Source organism: Trichechus manatus, unplaced genomic scaffold, assembly GCF_000243295.1.
Source record: "Trichechus manatus latirostris isolate Lorelei unplaced genomic scaffold, TriManLat1.0 scaffold00004, whole genome shotgun sequence".
NCBI classification, from domain to species: Eukaryota; Metazoa; Chordata; class Mammalia; order Sirenia; family Trichechidae; genus Trichechus; species Trichechus manatus.
The window spans coordinates 8,236,481-8,257,596 of NW_004443940.1; the positions used below are offsets into that span (position 1 = coordinate 8,236,481).

General features: G+C 47.0%; 1 protein-coding gene across 1 annotated transcript in view; it reads left to right on the forward strand.

Annotated features, from left to right (window-relative positions):
* The first annotated feature begins 666 nt into the window (after positions 1-666).
* Positions 667-21,116, forward strand: part of SLC4A5 (solute carrier family 4 member 5) — an 88,050-nt gene continuing 67,600 nt past the window's right edge. Inside the window, exons 1-3 of the mRNA XM_004369184.2 lie at positions 667-745; positions 2,879-3,070; positions 17,784-17,913. Of these exons, the coding sequence (XP_004369241.1) occupies positions 667-745; positions 2,879-3,070; positions 17,784-17,913 (401 nt within the window). The remainder of the gene's footprint in view (positions 746-2,878; positions 3,071-17,783; positions 17,914-21,116) is intronic.

Below are 21,116 nucleotides of genomic sequence, written 5' to 3' on the forward strand. Positions count from 1 at the left end.
TCTTTTATATTTACATTATTCTAGTTTCTTTGGGTTTTTCCTCTGTGTTCTTTTTCTAGCTTTTTTAGTTGAGTGCTTATTTTTCAGTTACCTTTCTTCCTTTCTTCCTTCCTTCCTACCTACCTCCCTTCCTTCTTTCGTTTCCTCCTTCTTTCCTTTCTTTCTTCCCTCCCTCCCTTTCCTCCTTGCTCTCTCTCTTTCTCTATCTCTGGTTCCCTCTAAGCGCAACTATACCCCATAAGTTTCAATATATAGCAGTTGTAAACTTTGAGTTCTAAGTATTTAATAATTTCTATGTGGTTTCCTGTTAAACTCATGATTAGAAATTATTTTTAGTTTCCAAAGATATATATATATTTAATTTTATTTATTTTTACTGTAAAGGTATGATATAGATTCTTTGAAATTTACTGGGGCTTTTCTGTGGCCTAGTATATGTGATCTCTTTGTAAATGCTCCATTTGTACTTGAAAAGTAAGTGCATTCTCTATTTTTTGGAGAATATATATATATATTTGAGCTTCTTCAAATTGCTCTTACCTTCTTTAGCTTTAATTTTTTTTATCTGTATTAAGATGCCTCTCCATGATGATTGTAGCTTTGACAATTTCTCCTTGAAATCCAATTATACATTTTGAGGCTATGTTTGTCTTTTACTTTATAGTCATGAAAGTAGAGGAGGAGAAGGTTGGGGTAGGAAAGCTGGACCCTGCTAACTACAGGAGGAGACGTCAGAATCCAGAAGGTAAGGCCATTTTGATGCAAATCCCAGGAGGGACTGAGAACTCCTTGGGCGATCTTATAAGGACCCTTCCATCTGGGGAATCTAAACAGCAGGTCCCCCTGCTGAGCTGTCCTCTGTTTCTCCTCCAGATCTGGTGGGAAGAGCCTTTACCTTGTGTTACAGGGTCTGCATAGTTGAGATGTAGACAGAAACCAGCACTCTACCTGTATGAGTTAGGGCATACGTTTCCCCAACACAGAACAAACTCGCCTCATTTTACAAGCTCTGCCAACCATAGTAGATTCCGAAAACAGCAGCACAGTTAAAGCCAGTGTAAGAGGATGTCGAGTGAGAATATTTCTCTTGCTTCAGAATTGCTGACCAGGACCCCAAACTGAGGATTCAGAGACCCTGAGCACCCCGCACTCTCCAGAGAAGCAGCCACAGGGCTTGTGAAGAGGCAAGCAGAGGGGGCTGCTGCCCCGCCCGGTGCCCCAGCCCCACCCAGTGGGAACCACTAAGCTCGTTGCCCAGCTGGACGCTTGCTGAGCTGTAGAGTGTGTAGACCCACCCTGGGGCTGCCTTCTGAGAGTGTGGAGTTGCTAGGAGAGCGTGACATGCGTCCTGAACCAAATTCTGCAAGATGTTTGCAGTGAGAGGAGAGGTCCCACAAAACCAGGAAGGAGAACTCAGGCTTGGGGTAGCAATGTATCAGTCACAGAGTAGACACTCAACAAATCTGTAAAAGATCTAAGCAAATCTTAGACTTGCTTCCCCAGGGTTCTGCTTGGTGTGGTTTCTAGGTAGTATCTCCTACCAATGAATGCCCAGCCATCTAGTATCTGCACTTCAGGAGTTTGAACCAAGAGGCAGCTTTTTCCCCAGGAAAAAACAAATAAACTCAAGTTAATATAGATCTTGGCCTAAGAACAGGAAGTTTAATTTCCCAGACTGCCACAGCCTTTCAAATGTCAGTTACCGTTCTTGGTCTTCAGAAATGGTCTTAATAACCAATGTTTGTTGACCAGCCTGCTCTTGAGTAAATTTTCACCCAGGGATTCCAGATTCAAAGCTATCCCAGACCAGTGATTTTTAAACATGTTTACCTCAAGCCACTTGAGCAGGGCAAAAGATCTTCCCACTCACTTACCCCACCCATTCTCACTTCCCTTCAGGAAAAAAAAAGAAAGAAAGGAAGGAAGGAAGGAAGGAAGAAAGGAAGAAAGAAAAGAAAAAGAAAGAAGGGAGGAGAAGAAAAGAAAAAGCGTAAAGGTCCAAGAGAGGAAAGTAGTTTTAGTGGATGTAGGTGATTCCAGCTAGAGCCTTAACATCAGAACATTATAAGTCAAAGACATTGTTGGTAGAAATAGTCATCACTATGCATTTTAGAATTAACCAATCAATCCACAACAGATAAAAGACATCCACCCTAAAGCTATATTAGCAGAAATTTATAATTAAAAAGAGAGAATAGTAGCAATGGAAAATGATGGCCGACTCAAGCCAACACTGATGATAAACCTGTGACAGAATGTCCTTCCTGAGAGTGGAGGGGAATCCGGCTGCCTCTGTGTGCACAGAGCTAGCGAGGCCTCGTGTGCTGCCCAGGGTTAGTAGAATACTGATTAAGAGTCCTTGGTAACTCTAGTTCTTGAAAATTTTAGTTTAAGGAAACCAGCTTTGAGAAACACTTAGTAGTTTATTATGATAAGCAGTCTGAGTAGTTCCTGGTTGTTAGGAACAATCGCAGTCGATGGAAATGCATACTACGTTCCCATAGTAACCAAAGAGAGGACTTGGCATTTTGGAGTCCACCTGTGACCCACTGAGGGACTCTCTTCTGGACTGTGTGTCGTAGGCCGTATCTGGCCACTGATGCTCTGGATAAACAAGAATGAGGAGATGGGCTCTCTGTTCATTCTGACAGAATTCTAACTGTAGCACCAAGGGTATCCCTCTAGCAACTGTTCAGCTGGTTCAGAAACAAAATTCTGTCAACTCAAGCCTAGGGGAAGTGGCCCTGTCCAGGTCCTGTCCACATCTTCTGTTCGCTTCTGGGGCACCATCTCTCTGTCACTGGCGAATTTTGACGTGAAATGGCTGTTTTCAGTAACCCTGCCTCCACCTCACCCTCCTTTGGTGCTGTGCCCACAGACTGCCATTCCATCAACACGGGGCTTCCAGTCCCCAGTTACCCTCAAAGAAAAAGAGACCAGAAAGGACATCTTTCTGACCTGCAAAAAGTCCGCTGGGGCCTGCGGCTGGACAGGCAGCACCAGGAGCTGACGGGTCCCAGAAGCAGGAGCAACGGTGGGGACGACAGAGTGGATCAAGTCAGTAGGACTCGTAAGTTCCTTGAGGGGCAAGAACGCATTCTGGGGAGCCATCCTGCTGGTAGATCCAGACGGGGCACAACAGGGCAGGGAGATTATCTGGAGAACGTGGGTAATGCCAATGGGCTCAACCCTTCAGGCCCCCCCTGCTCTGCTTCTATCGCTGCTCAACCTCTCTGCTCCCGGATACCTTCAGTCAGGCTGAAGCCCTCTGTCTCTCACCGGTGACTTCAAGACCTCCATTCTGAACCATTCTGTGTTGATTTCACAATTTAATTCTCAGAATTATTTCCTTCATTTCCAAATTCCTAGGGGCCACGTGGCTGTTGCCCCTAAGAACCAGTAACAAACATGACTGCTTGGCACAAGGCATTGTGCTCAGTCAACTGGATTCCTTATTATATTCCCTCTTTCCCCTCTCCTAGCCTGAGCTTGAAGGAATGGGGCAGAATTATCCAGTCATCCTGCATGGCAGCTTGCAGACCCCTGGGAAGCTTCCTCCCAGTACACAAAGCCCCCAAGTCCCTCCTCTGCTACTGCAGAAGTCGGTGTTGGGCTAATTAAAAGCCAGTCTTTTGTTCCTTTCTTTGGAAAGAAAATGATCAATCTTAAGAGGAGTGAAAAGGAGTAGAATCCATTAAGCACAACTGTGACATTTCATCCTTTCTAAACTTCACTGCTATTTCTGGGGACACGATTTCACCCCCAGCGTTATCACAGATCTACATAATGAATTGTATTCAATTGGTTTCTACTGTGTATTTCCACTTTCTTGAGCATGGCAAAATTAGTTCCTCTTACTCTAAACTTTTAAAGGAGTGTCAGAGGCAGTGACAGTGTCTTAGTGTCCCCATGGGAGGAGACCTGACCTACTTCCCCCCAGAGGCACTCTGAATCACCCCATCCACAGCTGCACTGTACCTCCTCTCAGGGCCTCTGAGTCTATCAAGGTCTGTGGTTTTTCCAGAGTGAATGTGTTGATGTGGGAGATGGGTTCCCAGGGAATTCTTTGGAGGAGTCCAGTGTAAGTGAAGGGCTCTGATTAAAACATGCGCACGTGCACACCCATGCACACATATACACACAACGTTCAAAGGTAGGAACATCAGAGACCAAGAGGAAAGGAAGCCTGGTGGGGAAACCTCCTGCTCCCCATGAAATGGTCTCTGGGGTGTTCATCTGTCACCCCACCACCTTCCCCACATTCAGGGTCGGGGCCATTGAGCCAGAGAAGAGGAAAATGGTTTCGAGTTGGTGCTCTTTGCTCAAAGGGTTTGCAGGAGCGACAGGGTGAATCACAGAAATGGTTATGCGTGGTAGATTAGGTTGCTTTGGTGGTTTCTGGTTCAGGTAAGGGGACACTGGTTTTAACTGGGAGCCAAAGGGGAGACAATGGAGAACTCTTCAGGTACGAATCTCTTCCTTCACAGCCTGCTGTGTACCTGGTTCCCAGACTATGTGCGTCACCAGCTTCTCTGGAACAGAGGAGAGAGAATGGGAGAGCCTCAGAGGACGGGGAATTTCAGGCTGTTTTTCAAGCTGGAGTAAAGTAACTAGTTGCTGTCAAGCCGACTCCAACTCACGGTTACCCCATAGGTGTCAGAGTAGAACTGTGCTCCACAGGGGTTTCAGTGGATGATTTTTTGGAAGTAGATTGCCAGGTCTTTCTTCCAAGGTGCCTCTGGGTAGATTGAAACTGCCAAACTTTCCATTAGCAGCTGAGTGCTTAACCGTTTGTGCCACCTATGGATTCCAGAGTAAAGTAAGGACCCCTTTTAAAGGGGAAATTAATTCTTGTGGACTCATGAAAATGCATTTGTAATTTGTAGAGCCCCAGTGGGCCACATACCCCAGAATGAGAATCAATATCTTAATTAACTAGAGTTTATTCTATGAAAATGTCTTCTAATTATGAATTATAACAGAAAAGTTTTGCTCTTATACCTGATAAAAGAAATATATTTAAGATTATCGTCAAAATCAAAACACAAAATTTTAAAAATCAGGTAGAACCCACATACCTCTAAGAATACATTCAAGACTGTAGTTTAAGGGAGCCACAAAGCCTGCCAGCAAAGCCCACAGCCTCGTGGCCTGTTCTGTGGCCCTTGGGGGCTGAGTTTGCTCTGCCATTCTCCATGGGGTGGTAGAAGGTTCACCCTCCAGTCATTCACTTCTTTCAGGAAAACTGGGGCATTGTATGCATAGTACAGATACAAGCCCTGTGCCTGCTGTGTCACAGTGACCTGTGGGATGGAAGTTAAAACAGGGCAGGAATCATCTTACCTGCATATTTGACAGACTCTCCCACATTTCCTTGTTGTAGGATGCCTGACTCCATGTGCTCTTCCTCTCGGAGCATCTTGTCCATTCTCTGAATCCACCCAGACAGCCCAGGCCGGGGGGTCCAGCGGGCCCAGTCACATAACCCAAGCAGGAATGCCCACTATGAAGAAGAGGGGGATCCTGTAGAACAGTGGGGGACTGGGTAGGGGGCAGTGGCTGGACGTGGCTGGCCCAAGCATGGGGCAGGCTGTGCAGATGAAGGAAGGGGGGAGACCCCCTCAGGTCCTGCCTCACAGAATAATTATAGCAAGGCTCAAACAAGACAGTGTTTATGCCTTTATGCCTGTAAAAGTGTTCTGCAAATGGTAATTCATTTTAATTTTGTTAAATAAACAGATAGTATTAATAACCATTGGAAGAAAGGCCTGGCAATCTGCTTCTGAAAGGTCACAGCCATAGATACCCTCTGGAGCACAGTTCTACTTTGCACATGTGGGCTTGCCATGAGTTGGAATCAACTCAATGGCAAAATGTTTGGTTTAATAATCATAATATAAATTTGAAACCAATGCCAAGTAACTCACTTTCTATTCCACAAACCAAAAACAAACCAAACCTGTTGCCATGGAGTTGAGTCTGTCTCATGGTGACCCAGTGTATGTCAGAGTAGAACTGCTCCATAGGGTTTTCAATGGCTGTAATCTTATGGAAGTAGATCGCCAGGCTTTTCTTCCACGGTGTCACTGGGTGGATCTGAACCACCAACCTTTCGCTTATGTACACGTCAGGGTTCCTAACCATCAGGATAGTTTTGAAATACAAGCCAGCTGCCTGATAGGGTTCTTGACACCTTAGGTGTGGAATGGGCCTTGGGTAGCTGCATTCTTCTTTTAGGTTCCACAGTGTACCCCTAGTTAAAGATCCACTGTCCTAAAGAAACCCAATGCTTCTTTGAACCACAAAGAAGCCTACAGAACCTGTATAGTCCCTGATTTCACCCCAGCCGAGACCCAGGGAACAGCTGTTCCTATATCGCCCAACAGGCCAGGGGCAGGAAAGAGGCCAGCCCCAGGTCTCCCGGTCCTTCTCATGCTGGTTCCATGCCCTATACGTGGAAGCCAGCCCACTGCTTCAGAGCTGCCTTCTGGATGGATCATCAGGCCCCTTGGAGAAAACCTCCTGCCCCAGGGGTAGACAAGCCTATAAAGGGATAAGTATAAAATGGTGCAGAGGTGCAGTGAAGGCGATCTGCACACGGAATTATGGGAGGACCAACAAGGAGGTGTACCTATGCCAACGTGGTGAATGGTGGGAGAGGAGGATCAACACTGGCTTCCTGGAGGAGGTGACACCTGAGATGAATCTTAAATGATGAGTGGAAATTAGCTAGGAAGGTGGCCAGAAGAATTAAAGAAAGGAAAATATATCTTCTCAATCAATCCTCAGACCAACAGTAAAAGGAAAATATTATTATTTCCATCTTCAGATTGGGAAACCAAAGTTTAAAGAGATATAGTGCACTTACCAAAGTCACACAGCGGGTAATCAATTAAGCTGGAATTTGAAAACAGGTCTGTGATACCAAAGCCTGTGTGTGCTCTGTCCGCGCTGCTTTCCTTTGTAAGATATTATTGGTCAGTCACCATGTTGGGCACAAGTGAGAATTACGCCCTTCCACACAGCCAAATTGTGTCATGGGAGTGGGGATAGGTAGGTGGGGAATTAATACGCCATAGCAGTTGATTCGTTTATTCTCTCTCTCTCCTTACCCTTCCCCCCAGCCATGTGAACACAACTTAGGAAGTCAATATTTAGCAACTAATCAATTTTTACTCAAGCAAAGCGTATATGATGAGTAGAATCAGAAAGTTGTGGTGACAATTCCTAAGAGCTGTGCTTTCTGCCCTCTGGAGAGGCCATTAGAAGCAAGAGGATTAGATGTAGCTTTAGAAATATGGTTACACACTCACTTTTCTAGGCTGCTAGTAGGAACTGGAGCCAAGTTCCAAGAGAAAAAAGCTCAGCCAAGCCCAACCTGAGGCAGGTAGACCCTGGAGTCTCAGTATCTTCATCGGCAGAGTGCAGGTTCTCGTAGGGTGAAGAACTACTGTCTCACTGCGCCCGGGACTGAGCGGTTTCCTGGGACATTGGGCTTTCAGTGCTAAAACTGGGTCTGTCCTGGGCAAACCAGGACAGTTGGTAATGCTAAACTGTTATGAGTTGCTAAATGAGCACAATTGTGTGTTAGCTGCAGTTGAGTTGGCCCCTGACTCATGGTGACCCTATGCACAACGGAACGAAATACCACACGGTCCTGTGCCATCCCCACAATCGATTGTCGACTGGACCATTGAGATCCACAGGGTTTTCACTGGCTGATTTCCAGAGGTAAATCTCCAGGACTTTCTTCCTAGTCTGTCTTAGTCTGGAAGCTCCGCTGAAACTTATTCAACATCATAGCAACATATAAGTCTCCACTATCAGTAAGTCAGTAAGGCTGGACTTACTCTTCTCTCTTGTCTTGTCCTTTAACACCTTAAAATGTGGATCTCCTGGAATTATGATTTTGCTTGAGGTGCATTGGTCAGGAATTGAACCCAGAACTCCCACACAGAAAGGGAGAATTCTAGCACGGAACCACCACTGCTCACATAAAATACTTCATATGGTGCCTGATGCCTGGTAGGCGCTTAACTTGTCTCCCCTGAGCCTTTACACACATTAACCCAATTTAAGAGCAAGGAGCCAAGACCTTTTCCTTCTACAAGTGGACATTTGTTTGGTTTGGCCACCCTCATTGGTAGAGCGAGCCTTATGAGATCCTTCTGGTGGGAGGGGTGTGAAAAAATATGAAGGCCTTCTTCTACTTGCCAGATATTGAACAACTCTGGGGTAACTAAAAGATTAAAACACCCCAAGAGGAGCAGTAAAGGAGAAAAAGGTTATTTTTTAATCCAGATATTTGAGCCTCACATGGTTTCAAAGCCTTAGGACCAAAAAGATGAGTCATGTTGTCTTTCTTTTCCCCTTTCTGATGCAGAAGGAGCAAGGCTTGGGATAGCAGATAAGTTTCTCTCCAAAATACCTCCTCCACTAAACTCCTTAGCCAGGCTGTGTTTCAAGCGTAGGAGCAAACACACCTGGGTTTCCTTTAGAACTTGAAGCTTTAAAATGGGGCTAGTTTCCTCACCTTTGTCTACTTCACTAATTTGAATCTTGACGGGACTGGTGAGGCAGGAAGAAGAAAGAGGGAAAGGAGGAAAAGGAAAAGGGGAAGGGATGAGGAGTATTCCAGACCTTTTATGCCCCTCAGAAGGAGACGGGCAGAAAGGCAAATTAAAATTCCCCCAAAGGAAGGCTGGACTTACTCTTCTCTTCTTGTCCTTTGACACTTTAAAACTCGGATCTCCTGGAATTACCAACGTACACAGCATTCCCTCCCCGCAACCGCGAGGGTTATTCTCCTCAAACCAAAACCAAAGGCAAGACACAAACAGCAGTAACAACAAAACCTGTTAGAAGAGAATCCTGTTAGCGACCTTGAGGGGAAACTAGGGTTGGAAGGCAGAGTTGCAAGTGAACCAATGAAAGTCCTAATAAATATATATAGTTTTGATAACCCATATGTTAGCCAGATCCATCCTATTCCCAGAGAGATTGCTAAAATGGATTCAGCCTCCTTGCCCACATTCTGGCGGACACCCGCAGCCTTTGCCTGCATTTCTGAGAATTCGCAAAGCTTTACTAATCGTTTCAGGCTGCAGTGCTTGCTGGTTTGCAGCCCCCTCGATCATTTTGTGCTTTGCTCATCCAGTGACGAGACGGCCCCCATCCAGTAAAAGCATGATTATGTTTTCTTCTTGTCCCAGCTGAGGTTATGTCTCCCCCAGCAGCTTCAGGTTGAATCCACGCCCACTGTTGGGCAGACGCAGGCAGACGCAATGTGGCTCTCCCTGTTAGCTATAGAACAGAACAGCTATTACCTGTGGCATTTCTCATTACGTGGATTAACTTGTGACACGCTGCATGCATGTAGGACCGAGGTATATTAGAGCACCCAGCATGTAGTGTGCTAAACTTTCTGGGGGCTGGAGTAGGGGGCAGAGAGAGGGTAGGGGATTGCATGGGCGTTTAGAAACTGAAAAAGTCTGACTCCGTGGAATGTGTAGAAGGGACAGGCTGGTGATTGGTAATGAGGAAGGAAGGCATCACACCTGCTGGCAACAACAATAATGTTGTTAGTTACTGTCAAGTAGGCGCCAACTCATGGCGACACCATGTACAACAGAACAAAGCACCGCCCCGTCCTGTGCCGTCTTCATGATCATTGATATATTTGAGTCCATTGTTGTGGCCACTCTGTATTTGAGTTTCTTCCAACCTAGGGGGCTCATTTTCCAGCACTATATCAGATCATAAACGTTCTGTTGTGATCCGTAGGGTTTTCATTGGCTAATTCTTGGAAGTAACTCAGCAGGCCTTTCTTCCTAGTCTGTTTTGGTATGGACATTCCACTGAAACCTGTCCACCATGGGTGACCTTGCTGGTATTTGAAATACTGGTGGCATAACTTCCAGCATCACAGCAACACGCAAGCCACCACAGAATGACAGACTGACAGATGGGTGGTGGAACAGCAATAAGAGTGATCGTTTATTGAGTGACTATTATATGCCAGGAGCCCTGGTAACGTAGTGGTTAAGAGCTTGGCCGCTAACCAAAAGGTCAGCAGTTCAAATCCACCAGCCACTCCTTGGAAACCCTATGGGGCAGTATCTTAGGTTGAGTTCTCTGGAGAAGCAAAACCAGTAATATATATATATATATATATATATATATATAAACCAAACCCATTGCCATCGAGTTAATTCCGACTCATAGCGACCCCATAGGACAGAGTAGAATTGCCCCATAGGGTTTCCAAGGAGCACGTGGTGGATTCAAACTGCCAACCTTTTGGTTAGCAGCTGTCGCTCTTAACCACTATGCCACCAGAGTTTCCATATATATATAGAGAGAGAGATTTTATATCAAGGAAATGGCTCACATGGTTTTCAGAGGTTGTAAAGTCCCAACTCCTCGGAGCAGGAAAGAGGCTTCTCCTGACTCACATAGCCGCAGGGGCTGATGAACCCAAGATTGGCAGGCCGGAGAGCAGAGCTGTTTCTTACAGGCTGTGAAGATCCACGAATCTCAAGATTGGCAGACAAGACCGCAGGTAAGCTGCTAGCTCAACTCCCAAGAACCAGAAGTCAGACGAACAGGAGCCAGCTGCAGGATCCAGAACAAGCAAAAACCCCTGCAAGGAGAGCAGGAAGGACTAGGTGGCAGAGGGCCGAGCGATGAAGGCTGAGGGGGCAGTGAGCCACCACAGGCCCCACCCCAGCTGGTACCTCTCAGCAGATCCCATCATGGGGGTGATCACATATCAAATCTCATCAGGGAAGTGATAACAACATTATACAACTGCCAAAACACTGAGAATCATGCCCAGCCAAGTTGACCAATCTTAACCATCACAAGCAGTTCTACTCTATCCGATAGGGTTGCTATGAGTTGGAATCAACTCGACGGCAGCAGGTTTGGTTTTGGTTTTTATTATATGCCAAGCACTGTGCCAACCACATATTATCTCATTTAATCCTCACCACAATCCAGTGAGGTAAGTGTGATTATTCCCGCTTTGTAGATAGGGAAACTAAGGCTCAGAGAGGTTAATGCCTTGCCAGGATCCTATTGCTAGTAATCAGCAGAGTTGAACACAGGTCCAGCCTCCTAAAGCACCACGCTAATAGAGAGAATCCTTCTGGCAACCTCCGTGATCTGTCTTTGGATGTTTCTCTAGGGGGGTCCAAGGGTCACTCACAGCCGCTGCTTTGGTGTGGCCTACAGTGGCCGCTCAGTGGTACTCAGGAGGAGGCGAGCCAACTTCGGCCACAGTGCAGTGCAAGCTATAGAGCCCCGAATGTTATGGTGGCTTCGCCCCTCTCTTCCCTGCTTGACGAGGAGCGCAGCAAGGCAGGGATTTCTGTGACACCCGATCCAGGGGTCTGGGTGGTGGTGGCATTTGTCGGAGCCCAGCATCTCAACACATGACCCTGCCCCTCTGCATCTGCTTTCTCAGCTTTAAAATGGGCATACTTGATCTTCAAGCCCCTGATATGAAAATGTGGCAAAGGAGGAGCCAGCGAACAGGGCAGTGTGGGGTGGAGGATGCGAATCCTCCAGACTTCGTTCGTTCACCTGCTCTGCAGCCTGGGGGGCCTTAAAACCAAAACACCCAAACCCATTGCCATTGAGTTGATTCTGACTCATGTGTTACAGAGTAGGGTTTTCTTGGCCATGATCTTTGCGGAAGCAGATCACTAGGCTTTTCTTTTGCAGCTCCGTTGGATGGGTTTGAACCACCGACCTTTAGGTTACTAGCTGAACGCTGACAGTTTGTGCCACCCAGGGACCATAGCTGGTGTAAACTAGGTCTCAGTTTTCTCATCCGTGAAATGAGGATTTGGACTCGGTGATCTCTAAGCTCCCACTTAGCCCCGAGACTTAGCGGATTCAAGGTCTGAAGCCCCTTGGAGCGGCTGCAGTGACCTCTAATCAACCTTGGCACATTCTAAGTACTCAGTAAGCACTTGTTGAACCGAACCCAGGAGATTAGAAGTTTCTCGGAAGAGCAAAATAATTTCCCAGTGGAGTTCACCGCACACCCTGAAGTGACCAGTTCCCACTGCCCCTGGGCTCTCAGAAAATACCCACCGAGTGAGGGCACTCGGCACTTTGTCTTAGAGGTGGGTGAACAGGAAGAGTGTCCGGAGCTTGGGCTTGAAGTTGGGGAAGGAGAGAACCTGGCTACATGGAACATGACCGACCCAGCACGGCTCGCTGTAACACTGTGATACCCCAGCACAGCTCCCCCCTGCCCACCCCTGTATGGCGGACAGAACAAGGCCCTGTCAGGCCACTCTCCAGCCAGCTGACCTGCTGCCAACTCTTAAGGAGGCCCTGGGGAGTCTGAGGCAAATCCTACTCTGCCCTAGGAGAGAGGTGCCTGGGCTCTGCCTGGAGCCCCTGGCACGGTGGGCAGGGCTTATGGGGGAGGAGGGAAGATGGCAGGTCTGCCAGTCGTCTCGCAGGTCCTCAGCCGCCAGCCACCGCCTTGCTGCTGTGGGGACCAGGCTTCCTGCCTGAGGCTCTGCCACAGCCCGAGCCTTCTCCCCCCAGTGCACCTGGGAGTTAACTCTCTGGCTGTCTCTTACTCACACTCACATACACAATCTCTCTCACACTCACAGTATCTCTAACTCATTCTCAATACAGCTTTTTCTACTACAGACAGAATTTCTCAATCTCTCTCACACTTAGCACATCTCTATTCGCTCTCACATACTGTCGCCCTCTCTCTTTCCACCACCTCAGTCTTTCACACATTCCTACACACACATACACACACACACACTCTCTCGCTCTCTCCCTCTCTCCCTCCCCTGCCTCCCAGGGCCTTCTGCTTTCCCCACGCCTCCCCTGGTACTTAACTGGAAACAAAAGTAAGTTTGTTGTGCCCAGCTGCCTGCGGGGAAGAGGACCAGCGCGTGGAGGCAGCAGCCAGGGTGGCAGCAGCAGAAACAGGCTGGGGCCAGGGGCGGCCCTGACAGCCAGAGACCCCAGCACTCAGCTATTCCAGGGAGCAGGTAATTCCCCACACAGGGCTGGTTCAGGCATCTGCTCTCCACCACGTCTCTTCCCTCCATGATTGTTTCATTTATCTGCCGTCTTCCCTGGCCTTGAAGGGGGAAAGGGACTCCTAACTAAGGGAACAGTAGGCACAAAGCTCAAGGTGTGGCAGGCCCTCCTTTTCAGAGTGCGTTGCATGCGTAGTCTGATGCGGTTGGGGCTCGGGGGGCTCGGGGGGCTGGTTGAGGGACAGGACATAGTCTAAAGGGCAGGTTAGGGCCAGATCACAAGGGGTGTGTGAGCTGTGAGCTTTAGACGATAGAAAGCCATTGAAGAATTTTCAGCTGGAGAATAATATGGTCAAATCTACGTTTTAAAAGACTAGTTGTCGAACTCCAATCCTGTGAAGACTTGGTACTCCTCTTCCAGAATCAAGCAGTCATAGTCTTCTGCAATCTGAAGGAAAAATAAGATGAGAGAGAGACTTTTCTCTGTGTGAAATGTTACTTCTATCAAATTTCCTTAAGCTTTTGGTGTCTGGTAGCAAGTGTCAGCATTCACTGCAGCCAACGAAAGGATACGCGGTAAATGGAATAAAAATTCAGAAATAAAGTACCACTTAAATAAATGAAGCCCATCGATCTATATACAGATAAAATAGTAGTATTTTCTGCTAGAAAGATTGCTTTTAACTCAAGCGCACGATATTTTATGGTGCTCCCCAAAGAGCACCATGACTCTCAGGAGTCCACCACGAGAACATGTTAGAAATGTTTTTCAATGTTCTAGAATGAAATGTCTTAAAAGCAAACTCTGCTGTTACATAGGGAATGGGGCGGGATGGGGGCAGCCGGGGGCAGCCAGAGACATTGGGGGCAGTAGGTGGCTATAGCCGCCATCCAGGCAAGAGGTAATGAGAGCTGAACCAAGGTGGTGGCAATGGATGAGGGAAAAAGGAGAGAGAGCAAGAACTATTTAGGAGGCAAATGAAAGAAACTAGTGTCTGATTGGCTATGGATGGTGAAAGAGAAGTCTTCAGGAGTTGGCCCTTCAGGAGTTGTCTGGTTGGCTGGGTAGCTAGTGGTGCTTTCAATCAAAACAGAGGACAGCAGAGTTGGGGTGCTGGGTAAAGAAGGGTTGTGGGCTGTTTTGAATATGTTGAGATTGGCTTGAGAAGTCTGCAGGACTGCCAGATAGAGAGGCCCAATGGCGGTGGGAAACGCTCAATACAGGCTGGGCCTGGCGACATGGGTGACCTTGTCTACAGGGTGGCACCATGAAGGACATGAGTAGGGAAAGAGAGAAGAGGAGTAGGCCAAGAAGGAATCCCGGGGAAGCCCAACATTATGAGTTGGCCAGGCAAGAGGAGCCAGGAAAGCATACTGAGATAGGAAAAAAAAGAAAGAAAAATAACCTATTGTCATCAGGTCGAATCCGACTCATAGCAACCCCATGTGTTACAGACTGGAACAGCTCTATAGGGTTTTCTTGGATGTAATCTTTAGGAAAATAGATCACCAGGCCTTTCTTTCACAGAGCCCCTAGGTGGGTTTGAACTGCCAACATTTAGGTTAGTAGTCAAGCAGAAACTGTTTGTGCTACCCAGGGACCTGAGACAGGGGTGAGATAGGAAAAAAATATCAAGAAAGTGCTGTGCTGTGAGATCTAACAGTAACATTTCCATTCAGAAGGAGCAGTCACCTCAGCTGATGTCCCAGAGAGATAAGCCAGACCATAGCTTCATGGCGCTGTTGGTTTTGTTGATTTTATTAATTCATTGGTTTGACAATAAGAAAAAACAAGAGAGCTCTGAGGGCAAGGGCTGTGAACTTGGGTGTGTAGTATAAATGAGAGTAGCAGGTTTTTACACATTAGGGAACGGTGAGGACTGTGGCAAATCACAGATCGTATGTCCTACCTAGGAAAGGCAGCCATCACTCAGCTCTGGTTAACTGTCATCAAGCAGGAATGTGGATGCAATCATCAAAGTGTCTGAACTTTCAAGAAAAGCCAGAGATCTGGATTTTTATACGAAATCTCACAATTTGTTTATGCTACCAATAATTTCAAAAACTTTTATACTCTATGAGGGCTGAATTAAACACATCTTCAAGCCACCGGTTTGAAATCTCTGTCTTAGTCAATGTCCTTAGTGTGACGGGGGCTAAAGCAATTACTGCAGGTTAGGTGAGTGGGTGAGGAGGAATAAAGTGAAGAGAGAGTGAGCATTAACCACTCTTTCAAGAAGTTGGGGGTAAGGGCCACATAAACCAGAGACTCCATCAGCCTGAGACCAGAAGAACTAGATGGTGCCCGGCTACCGCCAATGACTGCCCTGACAGGGAACACAACAGAGAGTCCTTGACAGAGCGGGAGAAGAGTTAGGAGCAGAACTCAAATTCACATGAAAAGACCAGACCTAATGGTCTGACTGAGACTGGAGGAACCCCTGCAGCCATGGCCCCTGGATGCTCTGTTAACCCAGAACTAAAACCATTCCCAAAGCCCACTTTTCAGACAAAGATTAGACCCTGACTATAAAACATAAAAACAATACTCCTGAAGAGTGTGCTTCTTAGTTCAATCTGATACATAAGATCAAATGGGCAGCTCCTGTTCAGAGGCAGGATGAGAAGGCAGGAAGGGACAGGAGCTGGTGGTTGAATGGACACAAGAAACCCAGGGTGGAGAGGGGGAGTGTGCTGTCACATTATAGGGATTGCAACTAATGTCACATAACAATAGGTGTATAAATTTTTGTATGAGAAATTAACTTTAGCTGTAAACTTTCACCTAAAGCACACACAAAAAAAATGTATGTCTTAAAAAAAAAAGTTTGGGGTGAAGGAAGGGGCAAGGTGAGGAGGAGAACTTGGGAGGCAGGCAGCATCAGGGGAGGGTGTTTGGGGTATAGGAGAGCTGTTTACAGGCTGAAAGAAAGAGAGAGAAGGTGAAGACTCAGGTGAGGAGGGGCACCAGGGGATGGATGAGCCCAGGGATTAAGCTGGAGGAAGGATTTCTTTTGTTCAAAGATGAACTGCAACAGGGGTAAGGATACAGAGGACTAGAAGAAGGACATGGGAAGTTGATGGATTTCATGCCTGGTGGCCTTTATTTTCTTAGGGTAGTGGGGTAGGAGATGGATCAAGAGGCTTGAAGAGAGGGGCAGAGGTTAGGAATGGCATCGAGGGATACAGGAAAGGGCTCTAACAAGGATGAGTGGAAGGCTGCTGCACTTCTGAAATCTGCTGAGGGTGGGAACACTCCACTTGCACAGTTGGGTGGTTTTCTCCAGTGGGGCTCATGAGTCGGGATACCAGGGTTGGCCTTGAGGGTGGTTAAGCACTTGTTACCTTCCAGGTCCGGTATCAGGTGGTTTATGCACTTTATCTGATTTATTCCTCCCAACCACCCTGTTCTCTCAAGCTGAGTTCACTCATGAGTAAGTGGCAACTCTGAGGTGCACACCCATGTCTAGCAGGATTGAAAGCCCAATGGGCACCCTGCCTCCACCATACCCCTGTGCCACATAGCCTCCCACTGTCAATGGATTCTTGTTTGGGCATTGACTGGGTAGTGTGATTGGAGATCAAGGAGTAAAAAAGTGAAGGGTGTAATGAAAGAGTGGCTGAAATAACTGGCCATTAGGGGCCCATGGAGAAAGAAGTGAGGGCAGAAGGGGCTGATAAACTAAAGGGATAGAGAGGCTGGGAGGAAGGGGAAGACTCGATGACGTCCAGGAGAGAGTCAATGAGAGCTTGAACAAGGACAAGGGCAATAGGGCTGGTGAGGAGGTAATGTATTCTTGAGACCTTTCAATATTGGATGGAAGTGAGGAAAAGGGATGAGTTGAGGATGACTCCAGTGTGTCTACCCTGTGCAGGTGGGTGGACAATTATGCCTTTAACCAAGATCTGACCCTGCTTACCTCTTCAAATTCATGTCATACTATGCTCTCCCTTGCTTACCATGTCTAACCACACTAACCAGCACATTCCCATCTCAGGGTCTTTGGAACATTTGGAACGCTCTTCTTTCTCTCACTAGACAATATGCTTGAGAGAACATGGGCATTTAGGCCTTCTTCACAGCTTTATTTTCCAACACCTAGAACAATGTCTGGCACATACTAGGCATTCGTTAAACATTGAGTGGAAGAAAGAATGAGTGAATGAATGGATGAACACAGGAGACGTGTGTTGGGAGGTTCAGTGTTGGAATGCTGAGTATCGAGGTGCCTGGGAGATACCCAGGAGGTGACAACCAGTGGGTGATTGGAAGGCAGGTTGGAGCTCAAAGCACAGGCTGTCAGCCTGCCCTTGATCTCCCTGCATGTGAAGAAGGTGGGCCCACACGGCACATGGTGCAGGCACATCCTTTTCATTGACTGACTGCCCTTTGAAGGCCAGTGCACTGGGAGTTGACTAGTTTGGGGGTCAGTGAGAAAAAGGATCCCTCTGGGATTGTTAGGCTGAAGTTGGGTCAGAGTCTTTCTCTTTCACTTTTCTATTCTGTGACCGGGGCTTGATGCTGCCCTGGAGTCTGAATTCAGATTAAATCCTTCCATCTCTTTTATCTCAAAGACTATCTTGCCCACATCCAACCCACAGTGATATGAGTCCAGCCTTACTCAGAAGCTGGACTTAGTTCTACTGAATCAGGAAATACTTCTCCCTGTGTTTGGTTCCTGCTCTATTTCCATCGGCTTTGTAGTCCTCCTGCCTGCCATAGGACACTCAGCAGACCCTGCTGCCCTCCATTTGCAGGGTCTCCAGCTGCTGAGCAGCTCCAGGACATCCTGGGGGAGGAAGATGAGGCTCCCAACCCCACCCTCTTCACAGAGATGGACACTCTGCAGCACGACGGAGACCAGATGGAGTGGAAGGAGTCAGCCAGGTGAGGCAGGAGCCCCAGGAGGGACATGGGGGTGGGGACTGCCCACTGCAGTCTACCCGGGATCCAGGCTTGGCTGACCCTCCTGGTGGAAAGGGCCACAAACCAGTGACACCTCAAATCTTGAGTTCTGTCAGGAAGCTTCCTGATCCCCAAAGACCCTCCTACCTGCCTTTCTTGGTGTCCAGAACTGTGCTGGACACTAAGGAGAAAACAAAAAATTTTTGACTTTATCTTTATCCTTAAAGAAATTAAAATCCTAGTGGGAATGTAAAACCCATGAGGCCATTAGAGAATAATGCAAGGGCATATATTCTTCAATGTCAAATAGTTCAAACTAAATGCTATCAGAGAAGGGAAGATACCAAGCAGGATGGGGTAGATAGGGAGGCTTCTTGGAGGATGGAAAATGTGTGCAGGCATGTTAAGTCTGAGTGGCAGTGAAAATCCAGATGTAGACGTCCAGTGGGCCGCTGAAGAAAGAGACTTGGCAGAGTCTGAGGCTGGCGCTGCAGAGTTGCAGCCTTGGAGGAAAGCGTAGGAAGCAGAAAGAGCTCCGTATATGGGGGCAGTAGAAGGAAGAGGAGAGCCAGAAGGCTGGAGGGGAGCCAAGATGGTGAAGTCATGGGAGTCAAGAGAGGATCAAGGGGAGGGGTGGGCTGGCCATACCCCCAGTGCGTGGGACAGACTGGCCTCAGAACTGAGCTGGATTGGTCGGCAGTCTCAATGCTGCGAAGAGCCCAGGGAGAAGGAAGGATATGGTGGGAGGCAGCATGAGGGACTGGTGAGAGGAGAAAAGACCCTGGAGAGGAAATTGAGAGAGTCTGGGAGACGAACTATATCGATGTTTCTCAACATTTTTACATTAAGCACCTCCCCCCTTGCAGAAAAAATTAACTTTATTAAATTAAGATTTAATTTATTTCTAAGGAGATAAATAAAATACTAAGGAATGATATTTTGTCAGATAGGGTTGAGCTTTGGAGGACTACAAACCGTTGTAATATCATAGATTTTTTGCTCCTTCAAGAACCAAGTTTCTCTCCCCTTGAGAGTGATATCGCCCAAGCTGAGAATGCACAGGACCAACTCTTCCCCCTGCCCCCTGTGCCCAGGATTGGTTCTGCCTGGGGCCCACCAGGACTCCCAGAGCATGACAGCTGCCCCCCACCATGGCCTGGGCTCCTCCCTCTCCCATTTCTATCATCTAGAAAGGGAACCTGGATAGTTGCTATGCAGAGTGAGAGGGAGCAGATTTTGACATCCCCAACCTTCCGTTCTCTGATTCTTAACTGGACTGTAGTTTCTGGAAGAAAGCAACTGGGTAGACTAGCAAATCTCTGTAGGCCTTAGGGAAGGAAAGAATCCCCAGCCCCACATCCTGAGCTTTACTGGCCCAGTCTTATATCTGGACCCTGTTGAACCTCTTCCTATTAGCCCATTCACTGAACCCTTATTGTTGCTAGCTGCTGTCTAATTGGCCCCTACCCATGGTGACATGCACAACGGAACTAAATGCTGCCTCATCCTGCATTATCCCCATGAACAGTTGAGGATCAGACAGTTGTAATCTACAGGGTTTTCTGTGACTGATTTTCATAAGTAGGTCCCCAGACCTTTCTTTTTAGTCTATCTTAGTCTGGAAGCTCACTGAAAACTTGTTTTGCATCATAGCAACATGCAAGCCTCAACTGACAGATGGGTGGTGACTGTACACGAGGTGCATTAGCCAGCAATCAAACTGGGGTCTCCTACATGGAAGGCGAGAATTCTACCACTGACCCACCACTGCTCCCCACTGAGCCCTTTGTTGTTGTCAGGTGCCATCCAGTTGGTTACAACTCACAGCCACCCTATTTACAACAGAATGAAACCCTGTCTGGTCCTGCATCATCCTCACAATTATTGTTATGCTTCAGCCCATTGTTGCAGCCACTGCGTCAATCCATCTCACTGAGGATCTTCCTCTTTTTCACTGACTCTTTACTTTACCAAGCATGATGTCCTTCTCCAGGGAGTGGTCCCTCCTGATAACATGTCCAAACTATGTGAGATGAAGTCTTGTCATCCCTGCTTCTAAGGAGCAATCTTGCCATATTTCTTCCAAGACAAATTTGTTCGTTCTTCTGGCAGTCCATGGTATATTCAATAATCTTTGACAATACCATGATTCAAAGGCATCAATTCTCCTTCAGTCTTCTTTATTCCTTGTCCAGCTTTTGCATGCATATGAGGTGATTGAAAATACCATGGCTTGGGTGAGGTGCACCTTAGTCCTCAAGACAACATCTTTGCTTTTTAACACTTTAAAGAGGTCTTTTGTGGCAGATTTGCCCAATGCAATACGTGGTTAGATTTCTTTTTTTTTTTTTTCCTTGTGCTTTAGGTGAAGGTTTACAGCTCAAGTTAATTGCTCATTCAAAAGTTTATACATATGTTGTTTTGTGACATTTGTTGCAATCCCCACAATGTGAAAGCACACCCCCCTCCCTTTCTGCTCCAGGTTCTCTGTGTCCGTTCGACCAGTTCCTGTCCCTTCCCGCTTTCTCATCCTGTTTTTGGACAGGAGCTGCCCATTGGGTCTCATATATCTGAATGAACTAAGAAGCATGTTCCTCGTGTGTATTGTTTCTTGTTTTATAGTCCTGTCTAGTCTTTGTCCGAAGAGTGGGCTTTGGGAATGGTTTCATTTCTAGGTTAATAGAGCATCTGCTGGCCATCGTTTCAGGGGTTCCTCCAGTCTCTGTCAGACCATTAAGCCTGGTCTTTTTACGTAAATTTGAATTTTGTTCTACATTTTTCTCCGGCTCTGTCCAGGACTCTCTGTTGTATTCCCTGTCAGAGCGGTCATTGGTGGTAGCTGGGCACCATCTAGGTCTTCTGGTCTCAGGCTGGTGGAGTCTCTGGTTCATTTGGTCCTTTAGTCATTTGGGCTAGTATTTTCCTTGTATCTTTGGTTTTCTTCATTTTCCTTTGCCCCAAGTGGGATGGGACAAATAGATGTATCTTGTCATTTGATTTCTTGACTGCTCTTTCCATGGGCATTGATTGTGCATCCAAGTAAAATGAAATCCTTAACAAGTTCAGTATTTTCTCTTCTTATCATGATGTTGCTTACTGGTCCAGTTGTGAGGATTTTTGTTTTCTTTATGTTGAGGTGTAATCCATACTGAAGGCTGTAGTCTTTGATCTTCATCAGTAAGTGC